This window comes from Hermetia illucens, chromosome 1, assembly GCF_905115235.1.
Source record: "Hermetia illucens chromosome 1, iHerIll2.2.curated.20191125, whole genome shotgun sequence".
Classification (NCBI taxonomy): domain Eukaryota; kingdom Metazoa; phylum Arthropoda; class Insecta; order Diptera; family Stratiomyidae; genus Hermetia; species Hermetia illucens.
In genome coordinates, this window is record NC_051849.1 from 48080625 (window position 1) to 48095975 (window position 15351).

The following is a 15351-nucleotide window of genomic DNA, read 5'->3' on the forward strand; positions in this document are numbered from 1 at the left end:
GTTAAAATTCTAAAAAAGGACAGCTAACAGCACAGATAGTACATACCGTATTCGAAAAACTCACAAATTTCAGTCAAAAACGAATGAAACTCCTCGTATTCTAGCATGTTCATAAACAAATCCCTTTTAAAGTATATTCTAATCATTCTTCTTAATATTAAATGTTTTATTTCAAACAAAAATCATCAAAAATAACATAGCAATATACAAAATATTAATTCAAGCAAATAGTGATCTATGCAAACTTAAAAATAATCCAAATGCAATCACAATCCCGGCCATTTGTTCCCTCGTTGAACCGCTGGCAAGGTACGAAGACTGATGCTTCACCGGAGCCATAATCGTGTAGACAGCATTATAATCTTCGTCATATTTACTAATCACACTATGGAAGTCCTCAGGAATCCGGATACATTGAGATTCAAACCATCGTCCAATCACTCCCACACTATTTTTTGCCAACACGCAAGCTTGCACGAAATCCGATTTCAATATGGCACTCTGAATATGAATACCCTCAATTTCCGCGCGGCGTGTTGTGTAGGATAAATGTTGATCAAAATAGATAGCATTTCTCTTGTCGCGGATATTAACATAAAAATCAGCCACATCTGATGTGGTTGTAACGTACCAACGTAGGGAGAGCTTTCCTTTATGACTGAAAGTTTGAAATCGAGATTTTAGGCAAAATACTTTCAGAGTCCAAAATATATCATAATTTTTTTTCCATACTTACTAAGTAATCTCTCTAAACCGCAAATCAGGCAAAATATCATAATCCTCTCCAACAGGTCCAGTTGCATTCACCCCTGTCACGCAGTGAAGTTGATCATCTGGAACCTGAGTCAATAATTGTCCCGAAATATGAACGGGAGTGAAGCATTCCAAATTAGCAAACTCAGGGGGTGGCAGCGTCAAAGTCTGCAAAAAGTGTTTGATTGGGCGTATTTCACACGTGCAGTCCAACGGATTTCCTGTAGATAAAATTTTGACTATAGATTAAAGCTTCGATGCAAAAGCAGGATACACAATTACCTTCAAACAGGACCTCTTTCCTTTCTTTCACTTTCTCTGTTAATTCCATAGGGAATTTTTCAATTTGATTACCACGAAGGTCAACCCTGGTGATATTCGCCGGCTTCACTAATTCTTTGTATGGTAGTTTCACGATTCTGTTATTTTGAAAATAAATTTCCGATATGTTTTCAGGTAAATGGAAAACGTCCTTTTCAATTGTTAAGTCTGTTAAGTCATTTCCGGATAAGTCCAATACTCGGAGCGCAGTAAGGTTGCCCAGGACGCCTAATAAAGATTAAAATATATGCACATATATGAGTACGTAAGGCTAATCTATAAATCTAAAAGAAATTCTAGAAGTATCTGTTCTCTCTCCTCAGGGAAATGGAATGCAAAATAATACTTGATTATCAAAGATATTTTGGTTGTTGTCTTTTAGGAAGCCCTCTACCCTCGTGTTCTAGATTTAATTTCCACCCAGGACCTCTCTTGATAAACCTTTAGAAAACGTCGTCCTTAAGTAGTGAAATTAGAGAGTAAAGAGTTTCCAATTATGCAGATAAGCCTAATAGTCGCGAGTGATCTCTCCACCTAGAGTTCCCAAATATAGGATCTACGTATAGGATGTAAAGCACCAAACTCAGATACAGGACGGTCGACCGGGAGGAAGAAATGCTAATATTTCCTTAATTCGGAGTTATTTCGAGGACCTCAAGTACAAACATTTTAACAAAACTCGATTAGTTATTCAATTTCAGGGTACCCGCATAATTTTCGGCTCAGTGTGTCTCACCTATCATCTTGGGTATAGGCAGTTGCCATAGTTTGAAAATGTTACTTCTGGTCACTTTTTCCAAAAACTCAATGTGTTCGACTCGAAATGGTCGTACCTTGCCTTGGGCCTTGCGGTACTGTTTCATCAACACAATGCGCTCTGGCGGCATTATTGAGCTTTTTTAAAGTCGCACAGTCAAACTCTTTCAATGTCCATGAACACCCCAATCGCGTACTCGTCTTTCAGAGTTGCATCCTCTATCTTTGAAACTAAAGCGTTAAGATGGCTGACAGACATTTCCACACTGGTAAGCGTGTTGCTTTTCATTTAGTGGGGGTGTCTTTACGGGCTTATCACGAATGTGATGCTAACCACTCTCCAGACATTTCAACGAAAATGATGTTAAGCTGATTTATTTGAAGTTCTTCGGATTTGAATCGTCATCTTCCCATCTTCGACCCTGGAGTTCGAGAAAGTTCCAATTTTCTAGGAAAGTCCAACTTCGCCGACTTATCCTTTTTAAGGACCCTTTCTCTTTCCAGTTCCATACAGTATGCTCTAAAGGATTCCCGTTTCGGGCGTTTTACCTATTCACGATGTGAGTTCCGGAAGTTTTAGCACGATTCAAAAATTGTTTGGTTGATTTCCTGAGTTTTTGCAGTTCTCATCCATCATGGAACCGCTTAACCGCTTAATAGGACAAAAGTGTGCGATTCAGAGTTTCCAATTGATCTTCTATCGTCAAAGGATTGTATTTACTTCCCCCAAAAAATATGCTGAACATTTATATCACAACTAACTAAGAGTTCTAGGCTATTTGATTCTGCATACACTACCGGATCTATGATGTTTCTCCTCTTACCGTGAACCTGGTATTGTAAATTGACGGCAACTAAGTCCTGAGAACAGAATTGTCTCAGCATGGTTGCCTCCAAAAATTTTAACATCTGGGCGCAGGCTCTCGCTCTCTAGGATCTCTCCTCGAAGAAGTTCCTAGTCCACCTTCACTGATCCTATACCGCAGATTTTGTTGTTTTTCACTGAAATGGAGAGCCTGTCTTACACAGATTCCTCTGTGAATCTGGTGAAGCCTCCAAAATCAGTGCCTCGGCACGATCTGATTTCTCAAAGTCGCGTGTGAATTCGAAGTCTGTAACTCCTTACTATTATATTTGGATAGTTGCAATCCATTGCTTCCATATTCATGTGTTTTGGACACCCTGGACACCGCTACTCTGGCGCAAGTTGAAGAGGAAAGACTTATTAAAAAATGCGCGGCAGTTGTGGAGCGCATGCGCTCTGCAACGATCCTCGAGAAAAACATCAGCAAAGGGGTGAAAAACGGACTAATGGAACTGGAGGAGCTCCTGGACAGGATTTCATATTATAGCCGGGCTGGGAGAGTAAGAGAAAATCCGTGGAAAGCAAAAACAACCGCGCCTCCCGACAAGAACAATACGAGTACCAAACGGATCGCCCATTGCAGAACGGACTGTAGAAAAAACTAAACAAGTAAGAAACATCTGAAGAAGACTTCACTCAGGTACTCTCGAGGGCTCAAAAGAAGAACGTGACAAGGAACAAGAGACAACAACACGTCACGCCATCAGAAAAACCTCTGCCTAAAATTAAGGCGAACACGAAAGACGGAGCATCAAGAGAAAAAGTGAGGACCGCCAGTTCTACTCATTAAGCTGACGGCAGGCAAAACTTTTGCGGAAGTCCCTAGAAGTGTCTTCCATTCGTAAAACGAAGGGTGGCGGAGTCCTAGTCGAACTAGGCCCGAGGGCAATGAATAAAGTTACGTTCTGTGAAGCAGTTAAGGGGCTTCTGGGAGAAAAAGCTCTAGTTTCCAGCCTAGAACCCACGTGTTCTCTGGAAATCCGAGACCCTGACTGCTTCACAGAAAGGGATGAGGTAGAAGAAGCCATCAAACGCGAATACCCGGATTGATATCATCTCTGCGAAATCTCGAGGCCAAAAATTCGCTAGGGTGGAAATTGCCGAACAATACGCGAGGAAGGTTCTAAACAGCGGGAAAATAAGAATTGGTTGGGTAGTGTGTAAGATACGAACCCGGACCGCCCCAATCAAATGTTACAGATGTTTGGATTATGGGCAAACATCTACAACCTGTAGGGAACCAGATAGAAGGATAACATGCTGGAAATGCGGTCAGGCAAACTATATAGCGTACACCTGCAATGAAAAGGAAAGTTGTGTCCTATGTAGGGACCGTGGCGCGACTGATGCGGAAACCAAAGCTGATTTAGTACTCATCAATGAGCAATACCAAAACAAGGACCCAGTTTCATGGCACCCTGATATATCAGGTACCGCTGCCATCTGGGATCGGGACGGTACCCTCCTTCTTACCCAAGGCTGAGGGGATGGCTTTGTTTGAATTCGGCGCTCAGAGATAACATTTTTTAGTGTCTATCTTATGCCAAATGAGACGATGCCGGACTTTCGTCGGAGGCTTGATGCTTTGAAGGACGTTATCTTAGGCACGGATCCTGGTTGGGAGCGACTTCAATGCCAGAACACTTGAATGGGGCATGCTTCACACAGACTCCAGAGGGAAACGAATTCTGGAAATGGCGGCGAGAACAGGACTGGTATTTCTAAACACCGGATCCACACGAACATTCCGGTGCCCGGACTGTGAGGGAAGCATTCCAGGCGTAACCTTCGCGTTCGGAATCACTGATGTAGCTGGTGGACGGATGGCAGGTTCTGGAAGACTTCTGGGCAAGTAACCATCAATACATTGCCTTCGAAATGGTGGACACAAACTCTCGGTGTGCGCCACCCCGGCGGTCTTTCAGCGCATGGAAAGTTTTGAAAGTGAACACCAGGAGGATTGTCGAAACTTTTGAAAGAGGTGGGGCTGCGCTGAACGCTACTCCTGGGGACAAACTTTCGATATATTGGTGGACGGTGGAAGTCGCAGAGTTCCGGAAGGTCTGTCACAGACTTCGCCGCTTAACACCACGTCTAAGCGACCGAAAGGAGGCATGTACCATATTGACGGTGTACACCAGCAAAACCGGAACTCCGCAGCGCAATAAATAAGAGCAAAGCTCGCTGCTGGCAGAATCTGGTCGACGAGGTGAATGGGGATCCGTGGGGACTTGGTTACAAACTGGTAACCAGAAAAATCGGGGTTCTGCGAAAACCCTGTTCACTTGAGGCCGAGCAGATGAACCGCATTGTAAGGGCACTATTCCCTGCGTACCCCGTATGGGATGATGACGTCGACGCGGAAAGCGCGGAGGACTGTCCACTTTTCTGAATAAAAGAGTTGGAACAAACAGTCCTCTTTATGAAAAGCAAGAAAGCGCCAGAACCCGATGGGAGGTATGCAAACTGGTATTCCAACACCGGCTAAACCTACTGCTCGCTACATTAAACGCTTGCCCCGCTCATTGGAAAGTGCTTGCGCTGATCAACAAAGGGAAAGTGACCCCGAGTTGCCGGCTTCATACCGCCCACTATGTATGCTTGACACTGGAAAAGGGCTCGAAAAGCTCAGCTCATATACGCTGCCGGAGATTTATCCCCCCGGCAGTTTTTAGAGCAGGGAGATCCACAGATGATGCTGTCATGTAATTCGTGGATGCCATTCGTCGAGCGCAGGCACATACCCGCCGAATTCGATGGGTGGTGCTTCTCGTAACGCTTGACATCAGAAACAAATTTAATTTCGTAAGATAGCAAGACATTGTAGGCACACTAGACAATACTTTCCACGTGCCGAACTATCTCTTACGGATATTGAGGGACTATCTGAGGAACCACTTCCTGCTCTATGGAACGCTAGAGGGTCAGAGGAGGATGGTGGTCACGTCGGGGATAGCACAGGGGTCCACCCCAGGGCCGGAGCTCTGGAACCTTTCCTACGATAGTCTACATAAACTCGACATGCTAGAAGAGTCGCGCCTGGTCGGTTATGCAGATGATGTCGCGGCGCTTGTTGCTGCACGCACTGTCGAACAGGCGCAAAGCAGACTCGACATGTAAGCGGATGGATGACTACTCATGGTTTCAACCTTGCACTGAAAAAAATCAAAGTAGTCATCCGTACTAAAAACAGAATTTCGACTCTGCGTCCCATATCGTTCGGGGAGTCAATAAAACCTAGCGGTAAAGTACCTCGGGCTAACGCTTGACTCAAGGATGAGCTTTTTTGAGCAAATCAAAGCAGCAGCGAACAAGGCTGCAGCTGGAGCTTCGGCGCTAAGTAAGCTAATGGTAAATATTGGGGGTCCTACGTCTAACAGGCGACGTCTCCTGATAAGTTCAACGCAGTATGTCTTTCTCTCAGGCGCAGAGATATGGGCTGACACTCTTGACAAGAAGGTATATCGTAAACGTTTCGCGCAAGTATAGAGACGGGGAGCTTTGCGGGTGGCGTCTACGTACGGCACTATCTCTGAACCTGCGTGAAGGTCATCGCGGGAATGATCCCCGTTGCACTTCTTGCCAAGGAGCGTCAAGCCATATACAAGCGTAAGGGAGGTGGTTACTCATGACGAACGGCAACGCACTCTAGGCGAGTAGCAGCTCTCGTGGCAAAACGAAACTAAAGGCAGATGGACTGCGCGACTCATCGGCAACTTAGGTGCGTGGCTAGATCGGAAGCATGGTAAGACTGACTATTTCCTTACCCAATTTTTAAGTGGGCATGGAGGTTTTCAGTCTTACCTGCACAAGAATGGAAAGACGCGATCTCCGGATTGTGTTTTGGAGTTGTGGACGACGCCCACCACACTTTTTTTTTTCTTGTGGAAGGTGGGATGAGGTTCGTCAGCAGTTATATTTAAACACAGGAGGATATGCTGAGGAGTGCTGACAGGTGGAGTCGTGTTGCCCATTACGTTCGAGCCCTTCTCGTTGCTAAGAAGATAGAGCTCGACCGGTGAAGGAACCGAATGGCAGGGGGTTCTTTGAACTGACAGTTCCCTTCCTCCTCTCCCCTATCGTTGGTGAAAGGAATTTCCTGATTTGAAAGCGCCGCAAGGCGGGAGAGTTCGAGGACTAGCCTGAAGTAATGTGACAAACGGCTCCAGGCTAACTCTCTGACGATGGGGAGTTGTTTAGTTGGTAGTCCGATGATATACCAAACCGGGAGTCCAACAATGTGTACGTAAATGCATTCACCTACCCTACCCCCAAAAAAAGGACAATGAGTAAGTCTTTTGCCGGAATCGTCGCTAGAATCGTTTACCCTCCACTAAAAAAATGGAACCGAAATGATAATTACCTCTTCTAATATCGTTAATGTAATTATGAGACACATTCAGTTTCTCAACCTTCTTCGTGCCGAACGTAAGATCATAAGTTAGAACAGGCATAGCGTTATAACTCAAATCAATTTCCTTCAACTTGAACGGGATATAGGGTGTAGATGGGAATGTCTTCCTAGTCACGAAACTAATCTTGTTGTGGCTGAGGCTCACCTAAAATTAGTGGAAATTGTTATTAACATTAGAGTCATTTATTTTTGCAGCCATTAATGAATTTACCATTTCCAAACTCAAACAATCATCCAGCACACCATGCGTCTTGTTATCTAACTTTTCGAGCAAATTGTGAGATAAATCCAACTTTTTCAAGGACACCATTCCAGTAAATGCTCCATTTGGTATTGTCTTCAAGGCATTTGCTGATAAGTTTAGTGTCAATAACTGCAGGAGACCATCAAAGGCTCGCACACTAGAAGTTGCAATAGGGGGAAAGTTTTAGGGTTTTTCTTTTCTTTAATATATTTTCCCAAAGGCAAAGGAAGAATAGATAATTACCTGATGTTATTAATATTGTTGTTATACAAGTTCACTTCAAATACACTAGGTAGGTTCCCAAAAGCAGACTTGGCTAATTTCGTTATATTATTGTTCTAGAAAAAAACCTTTATCGGTACCATGTCTGCAAATGTATCCTAGCTACTCACCTCTAAATAAATATACTGTAGCGTCGATATATCCGTAAGACTCTCCAACGGAACGTTCATAATCCCATTGGCGTTCAACTTTAAACTTTGCAGAACCAAAAGTCCCGAAAAACTTCCACCTCTCAAGTTATTCGCCAACCTATTCCCGCTCAAATCCAAGGAAAGAAGTGAATTCATTCGAGGCCAAGTTTTATCAGGAATCTCTTGCAACCAATTATTACTCAAATCGAGGCGAAGCAAGGATATCGGAATTTGGAAAAGTTTCTCCAGCATATTGTTCCGCAGAGTCATATATCGCAGGCTCGTAAGTTTCGCCATGGCTCCTCTGACAATCGATTTCAGTCGATTATTGCTCAAATCTAGCTCGAATAGGGTCGGCAGAGTACCAAATGTTGAGGACTTGATTTCCTCCAGCAAATTATGACTTAAATTCAGTTGGCGGAGGGAAAATAAGTTTTGGAAAATAGCATTCGCGATAGTTGTGAGATTGTTATGGGAAACGTCGATAGTGTGCAGCTCGTAGAGTTTTGGGAAGGTATTTTTGGGAATTGCTTCTATCATGTTATGGGAGACGTTGAGTATTTTTAGGCCAGTCATATTGTGCAGAGGAATCTGAAATTATTAAATTAAGTTGGACAATGGGATTAAGAGTTTCCTACTTACTTGGGACATATCAGTGAAATAGTTGAACGAAAACTGCAGCTCTGTGGCATAGGTCGTTGAGTCAAATACGTCCCTTTCCAATTTCCTAATCTCATTGTACGACAAATCCAACAATGTAATATTAGCACAATTTTCGAAGGCAAAGTTTGCAATTTTCTCTACTCGATTATGTGAAATATTAATTTTCGTTAAGAACAAGTCCTTGAATGCTTGCTTCTGAATTTCAGTAATATTATTTTGAGACACATCAATTATCTGAAAAAAAGTCATTTGGTTATTGATATCTTCTAGTGAACAAGAATTCACGCTCTCTCACCTCCACATAGTTCAATTGGAAAAACATCTGATAGTCAACTTTTTTCAGTAAATTTCTGGCAAGATCAATAGTTCCGATCCGTGTCACAGAACCAAAAGTCCCACGTCCAACATCCGTAATTTCATTATCATTTAAATATAGTCGCCTTGAAAGACAAATCTTTTGCATAAACAAATACTGTAAATGACAATTACCATCTGCAGCTCACCTTAAAAATCTCATTCCACGGAAGCTATTCGCATCTAATCTTTTAATTTTGTTATGTCCCATGTTCAATACTTTGAGGACCGAATTACGGGCAAAGGTTCCCCTGAAATGCAATAACAATAATAATGTCAACGGATGTCGCACAGCTTCCTAAAACCCTTAAGCCTATATCAGACAGGATTTTTTTATGTTTCCTACTTCCAAGTGAAACCTGATATCTGGAATTAAGTATTCTCCCAGGTGCCTAAACCTACTTTGAGCTAGCGCCGGACACTATCCCTGAATTTATGTGGATGTTTCATCACTTTGCCCACAGAATTTACAGACTCTGTCCGCTACTTCCTAGTTTCCCCAGGTAATAGTTTAGTCCAGTAACCAGTGAGAATTCCGCTATAATATTTCGACCGCTTGGGTTCGTATGAGCATACTGGACTGTTCCATTCCTGATGAGTTCACCCAGCCGTCCCTCTTCATTTTCATGAACCTATTTTCAACTCCACAGAATGGTTCTGGCGCCTATAGCCGCGTGTCTGTTCTTTTCCTGGCCAGCTCGTCCGCTGCCTCATTGCCTTCTAGCCTAAGAACCCAGAGTGCCCAGACCTTATTGAATGTGCCGAATGTGTCCACTTTGTTAAGACATTTCTATACCAGCCTGAAATTAAGTATCTTAATAGACACTTGATTGACGATTTAAATAGCATTGTTCAGTCCCCTGTAGTTCCTTTCGAGGCTGAAGGAAACACATCTGTTCATGGTATATTTCCGCCTGAAATAAGCTAGTGTGCTCACTCATTGGTTCAAAGAGCGTTTTCCTTGGACCAGTGACTCTGGTATCTGCTCCCTATGCCATAAGGAATCCCGTCAGTATACCAGATAATCAGTTTAAATAATTTGAAATGCGCCGTCCAGAAAGAATGTCAATTTTGCTTCATTTTAGGCAACTCCCCGCCTCACTGGTACTCCTAGACATTTTGAAGATAGGGAGGAGTCAGTCTCAGAAGGACCATTACGGATGTCGTTGGGAAAGTTCTCACTAATACGCACGCAAGCTAGCCTTTCAAGTTTGTATAATTTCCTGGTTGTTCCGCTGATTTCAGTTCTGCCTACCCAGATTACCGCCCCATATCGCCTTATTATTGCGACATTTTGGGAGTGCATCCCCATCCTCAACGGCATCAGAGCCGTTGTGGCTTTCCGACATATGTTTTCAACATGTTCCTTCCAGAGTAGTTCATTGTCAATTATGATTTCTAATTATTTGACCTCTTTTACTCGTTTCACCTCCATACTATGTAATCTAACGGTTCTTAGGTGATCAACCTTGCTTGGCCTCAACTGGATATATGCGCAGCCAGATTAATGATTCCCAGTCAGATTAAAACAATATCATCAACGTAACCATCCAGAAAGCCAGGGTGTTTCCCACTTCTTTGCGGATTAGATCATCTTGTATCCTGTGTGCGACATGTTATCGAAAGCTCCTTCAACGTCCAAAAACGCACACAGTGCAATTTCCTTTCTTTCTGTGACATCCCGTACTATATCCGTCATCTGATACCGTTGACCGTCCTACTCGGTAAGCGTGTCGGCATAGATGTAGAGGATTACACATTATAACGTTAGTTCTAATATAAAATAGTTGTCTATAACCTTCTCAACCGTTTTAAGTAGGAACGATATCGGGCAGATTGATCTGAAAGATTTAGGATGAAAAGGATCCTTCTTACTAGCTTTCGTAATAAAGATTACTCTTGCCCGTCTCAATACCCTTGGTATATATGCTGTTCCTTATCACTCTTACAAGAGATCCTAAGACGATTTCCAGGCCTCTTTGGAGTAATGCTGGGAAGACGTCATCTACTCCGAGGATTTCAGTGGTTTAAAAGTTCCCACTGTTCATCTTACTCTAGCTTCCGAGCATACCACTTTCGCTAGTTTCCAATTCACCTTTTTCTCCCTTCTGTCGGCTGTTGAGGTGCCAAACAGAATGTTATTGCCTTCTATCGTGGAGTAGGATCACGGCAAATGAGCTCTCAGAAACAGATGTACCCTAGTCTCCCTACTTTCGGTAAATGCCCACTTCTTTCTTCAGACAAACAGAGGATATTGACTTATCTTTAACTGTAATTTTACATAGTCTGAATGGTTCTGGCTCTGGTTTTTTCCTATCCCTTCACAGAATTCCCTGAAGCTGTTTCGTCTTGCTTCCTTGTTCACGTTGCTATACGTCGTCACTGTTTTTTTCTACCTCTGTCAGTCCCCGGTTTGTTTGCCCGATTGAAAAATTTCCGCACCTCTTTTCTAGATATATTTATGTTCCACCAGAGTACGCCTCTGATAACTTAACTGATACTCAAACAAGTTGGAAAACCGGGAGCTGGACGCTTCAAATAGGAAAGGTTTTATGTACTCTTCTATATATACTTCTCATATAAAAATATTTGAGTGAATATTTGTGGAGTTAGTACCTAGCAAGTAATGTATAGACATATATTATGTCAGAATATTCAGTTTAGCGTTATACTGAGATTCAAAGTCTTAAAATTTGTACTGAAGCGACAAGAACCAACCTATTCGATTGCAGATATCCCTGTGAATTATGTCTTAATAATACACTCAAAGTCTTCCCTACTTGTAAAAAGCGACTAAAAAGGTTAGAAATTTATGGGCCAGCAACCTACAAATTTTGAAACTACACTGCTACTGAAACGTCAACAACACCTCGGATAAGGACTAACCTTACACCGAAGGCCTTTGGCTATCGAAAACGGTCTTTAATTGGTTTCTGAAATGTGCGCACACACCTCGCCAACGCTAGCGAGGGTCCCCAGAATGCTTGCTTTCTCCAACTTGAGCGAAAATTTCATCGCTGGATATTCTGAACCTAAACAAAGTCAGATAGTAACAGACACGAATCCGATATCGGCTACCACAAACTACATTCTCTTGACCTGGGAGCAGGTTTCTGACAGTATTCTGACTTCAAGATTAAAGTTCAGGTTAAGGAGCATTACAATAGGGCAGTGCCATGCACCAACAGAGACTTCCGATATAGTGGAGAAGGATGTTTCTACGAGTAATTATACGCAGTTCAGGAGAGCCTGCTCATGATGGGGAATCTGAATGCCAAGGTGGGCTCTGGCAATACGTCGCTTAGACATAGAGAAGTAGGGTCTTGGCGACCGTAACGATAATGGTAAGAAGTTTGTCGATGTAAATGCCACCGCCTCGTCATTGGAGGCAGATTGTTCGAGCATAGAGTTTGCCATAAGATCAGTTGGATTTCAATTGATCGACACCGTACCAATCAGATGCACGATTTTGCAATCAGCAGTTGATTTAAGAGTTATCTCCTGGATATGCATAACAAGAGAGGTGTTGATATCAGCCTCGAAAGGGATCACCATCTAATGGCGGCTTTTTCACGCGTTGTGTCTGACACTTCCAGCAGGATTGGAGAACTGTAACGAACTCAACATCGACCGCTTGTATGATCTAGTGGGAAAGCTATTTTGCTGATCGGGTGGTAAATACCCTGAGTTCCCGCTTGGGAATATCGGTGATCATTGGGCCACCATCAAAAATGCTTTTTTCTCGGGTACTACACAGAGACATCACAAGATCTGGCTGACTACGCGAAAGTTATCAAGAAACTCAAACAGAGTAAAATCGCTGAGCTCGACGGTCTAACCGGCAAATTGTTTATCGCTTCAACTGCAGGTGCAGCAGGACTCCTACTTTTGCGTGCTTCTCGCCGTCACAGAGATAATAGCTACGATAATCCTGGAAAGCATCAAAGAATATCTTGAAAGCTTGGCCGACAGAGTGTAGACTGGTTTTCACTCCGGATCCTCTTACATTATCCACATTAACACCCTACGGTTTATAAATCATAAATCAATCATTAATATTCGCTTCACCTACGGTTCATCGATTTCGATAGCGTGAACAGGAAGTGTATCTGGAGCGCTCTACCCAGGAGGGACATTCCGGATAAACTAATATCTATTATAAGACCGAAATATGACATATCTGTCGCACCGAATTGGATGCCTGACACATTTATAGCGCAAAATCTGCTTTCGCTGCCTTGTTTAAAATCCGAAAAGGTAATCATCCCACACTAGGATCAAAATGAAACACTAGCACTATATTGGGGTAGCACATGGAAGGTGATCCCCTATCAATCAAAAGCTTCACGCTTTGTCAACACTTGTCTTCGTCGTATCGTCGGAGTACATTGACGTGATATTATCTCACACCAAGGACTTAGTCGGCACACAAGCCTGGCACCCGTATCCGATGTGATCGGACAGCGATAGTGGCAGATAGATCACATTAAGGAGAGGCGACAATTTCATTGTTAGCTACGCCGTGCAGTGGAATCCACTCTCCCAAGATCGCCAACAAATGGGTCGTCCCAAGGAAGCTTGACGTAGGACAGCAGAGAAGAAGTGTGGGTGTCTCAAAAAGTCAGGGGAGCTGAAGCGCATTTCGGGTAACTACGAGCGATGGCGCATAGATGTGGTTGACGTGCTGTACCCAACCAAGGGGTAAATGGCAACCATATCTACCATTTTAGATGTGATTAGAGCATCTTCTACCTCAGACCTAACACCATGTCCTTGCCTTCATCACCGCGAGACGCCATTCATTGTCTTTGTTGATCAGTCACGACACTGCCATAGGTTGTTTACAAAAAAACACTAGGTGGAAGGGTTAGTTTACCCAAATGACCTGCAAAGTATACTGCAGTTCAAATGCAGCAAATCGCTCACTATGTTACTTCCTATATCGACCTAAAAGCGGAAGAGGCAAGCTCAGCAGAAGGAAGCATACCATAGGAAAACTTACAAAATGTGAGGAAGAAAAGGACAGGTGCAAGCCTCAATTTCGACCACTGCCCCGGAAGTTTCTTCTACGGATGCTGCCCTAGTACACTGTTAGTTTTGGCGGTAGGCTCGAGTCGACCATCTAAAACACTCTGCTGAGTAGTGCAGATCATGTCGGATGTTGGATACCTAATAGGGGACATCCTTCGTAAGCTTGGTGATCAGAACACCGGCCACGAATCTGGTGGGTTTCAGCTTATTATTCAAACCGGAACAGTATGAAGCTACTCAAGGGCAGTATCCTTACGATGTTCCACTTTTCCTTGGAAAGGTAACGGTAGTGGACGGTAATTTTTATTTAGAGAGTGAAGAACATACAAAAAAATGCAAATTGCAGCATCTTCAGTCCGCTTCTCCATAATGGATCTTAATTTATTTATTTAATTAAAGACAATATACAGAAAGTGAATTCTTGGTTGCATATTGTCCTCAGAGGGAACCGCAAATAAATGGCTTAACTTACGTTTAAAGCTAAACAAGTCGGAAACCGGAAGCTAGGTTTTGTGTATTTCTTTTATAAAGAGATTTGAAAGTGCATTTACCCCATTGGCATGTAGCACGTAAAATATGCATATATTATGTGAAAATAGCCACTTTCAAGTGATATTGACATTCATACATAGTCTTGAATTTGCAGAGGAGCGACAGTTTTGACTTAGTATAACTTTGTTAGTAATAGTGCGATTTTCACCAAATTTGGCAGGATCATGCTCCATACTGTAGCCTACACTGCTGCAAAATTATGTGATTCTGGGGTGAACTTAAGGGGGGTTTTCCTGACAATTACTGAAAATTATAGTAATGTACTATTATTAACTTTATTTGAACAGCTATCGGTATGGAGGGTATTTCGGAGCCTAAGGACCATATAGTGGCAGCCCCCTGACTTTTTTCAGATTTTTCGGTTGTGTAGTTTCTGAGAATGGGTTCGTTAAAAAAATGACCGCTTTCAACCCCCCGCACTCCCCACCTTTTCAACAAAAGTCAAAACTAAGACCAGCTTCGAAAAGTACTGACCGAGACCTTTAATTTGATTTCCCACATGACTATATTTGATGAAAAAAAAATTTACACCCCCCTTTTGCATGTATGGGAACCCCCCCTTAAATTCGTCGGAAAATGATGTAACTCACTGTATGCGTGAGCGTTCACAGTTCCCACCCTTCTACCAAATTTAATGTCAATCGCTATAACCGCCTCCGAGAAAAATGCGTGTGACGGACAGACCGACAGACAGACGGACAGACAGACAGACAGTAAACCGATTTTAATAAGGTTTTGTGTTTACACAAAACCTTAAAAAAGAGACAAAGACAAAAGACCCAAGCTTTAGGGCGTTGTAGGACCGACATAGTCTTTGGATCGGGATGAAAAAGTAGATCTCAAGCTCCGCCAAGGGTACTTCAAAAATGCTACGAGAAGCGATGGGGAAAATAATATCGAAGTTGGCAAAACAGTCCAGCAGACAATTACACAGTTTGAAAAGGGGACACATATTAAGGAAGATGCGGCGTTGCTGCAGGGAAGG

At 42.9% G+C, this 15351-nt stretch overlaps 1 protein-coding gene across 2 annotated transcripts in view; it reads right to left on the reverse strand.

Annotated features, from left to right (window-relative positions):
* Positions 1–131: 131 nt before the first annotated feature.
* LOC119646345 (protein artichoke) overlaps positions 132–15351 on the reverse strand; it is a 40710-nt gene continuing 25490 nt past the window's right edge. For both annotated transcript variants that reach the window (XM_038046779.1, XM_038046780.1), the window contains exons 7-16: positions 8933–9034; positions 8725–8869; positions 8409–8663; positions 7746–8357; positions 7597–7691; positions 7321–7510; positions 7059–7254; positions 1036–1302; positions 737–974; positions 132–658 (exon numbers count right to left, since the gene is read on the reverse strand). In XM_038046779.1, coding sequence (XP_037902707.1) covers positions 220–658; positions 737–974; positions 1036–1302; positions 7059–7254; positions 7321–7510; positions 7597–7691; positions 7746–8357; positions 8409–8663; positions 8725–8869; positions 8933–9034 — 2539 coding nt within the window. In that variant the 3' untranslated portion in view covers positions 132–219. The remainder of the gene's footprint in view (positions 659–736; positions 975–1035; positions 1303–7058; positions 7255–7320; positions 7511–7596; positions 7692–7745; positions 8358–8408; positions 8664–8724; positions 8870–8932; positions 9035–15351) is intronic.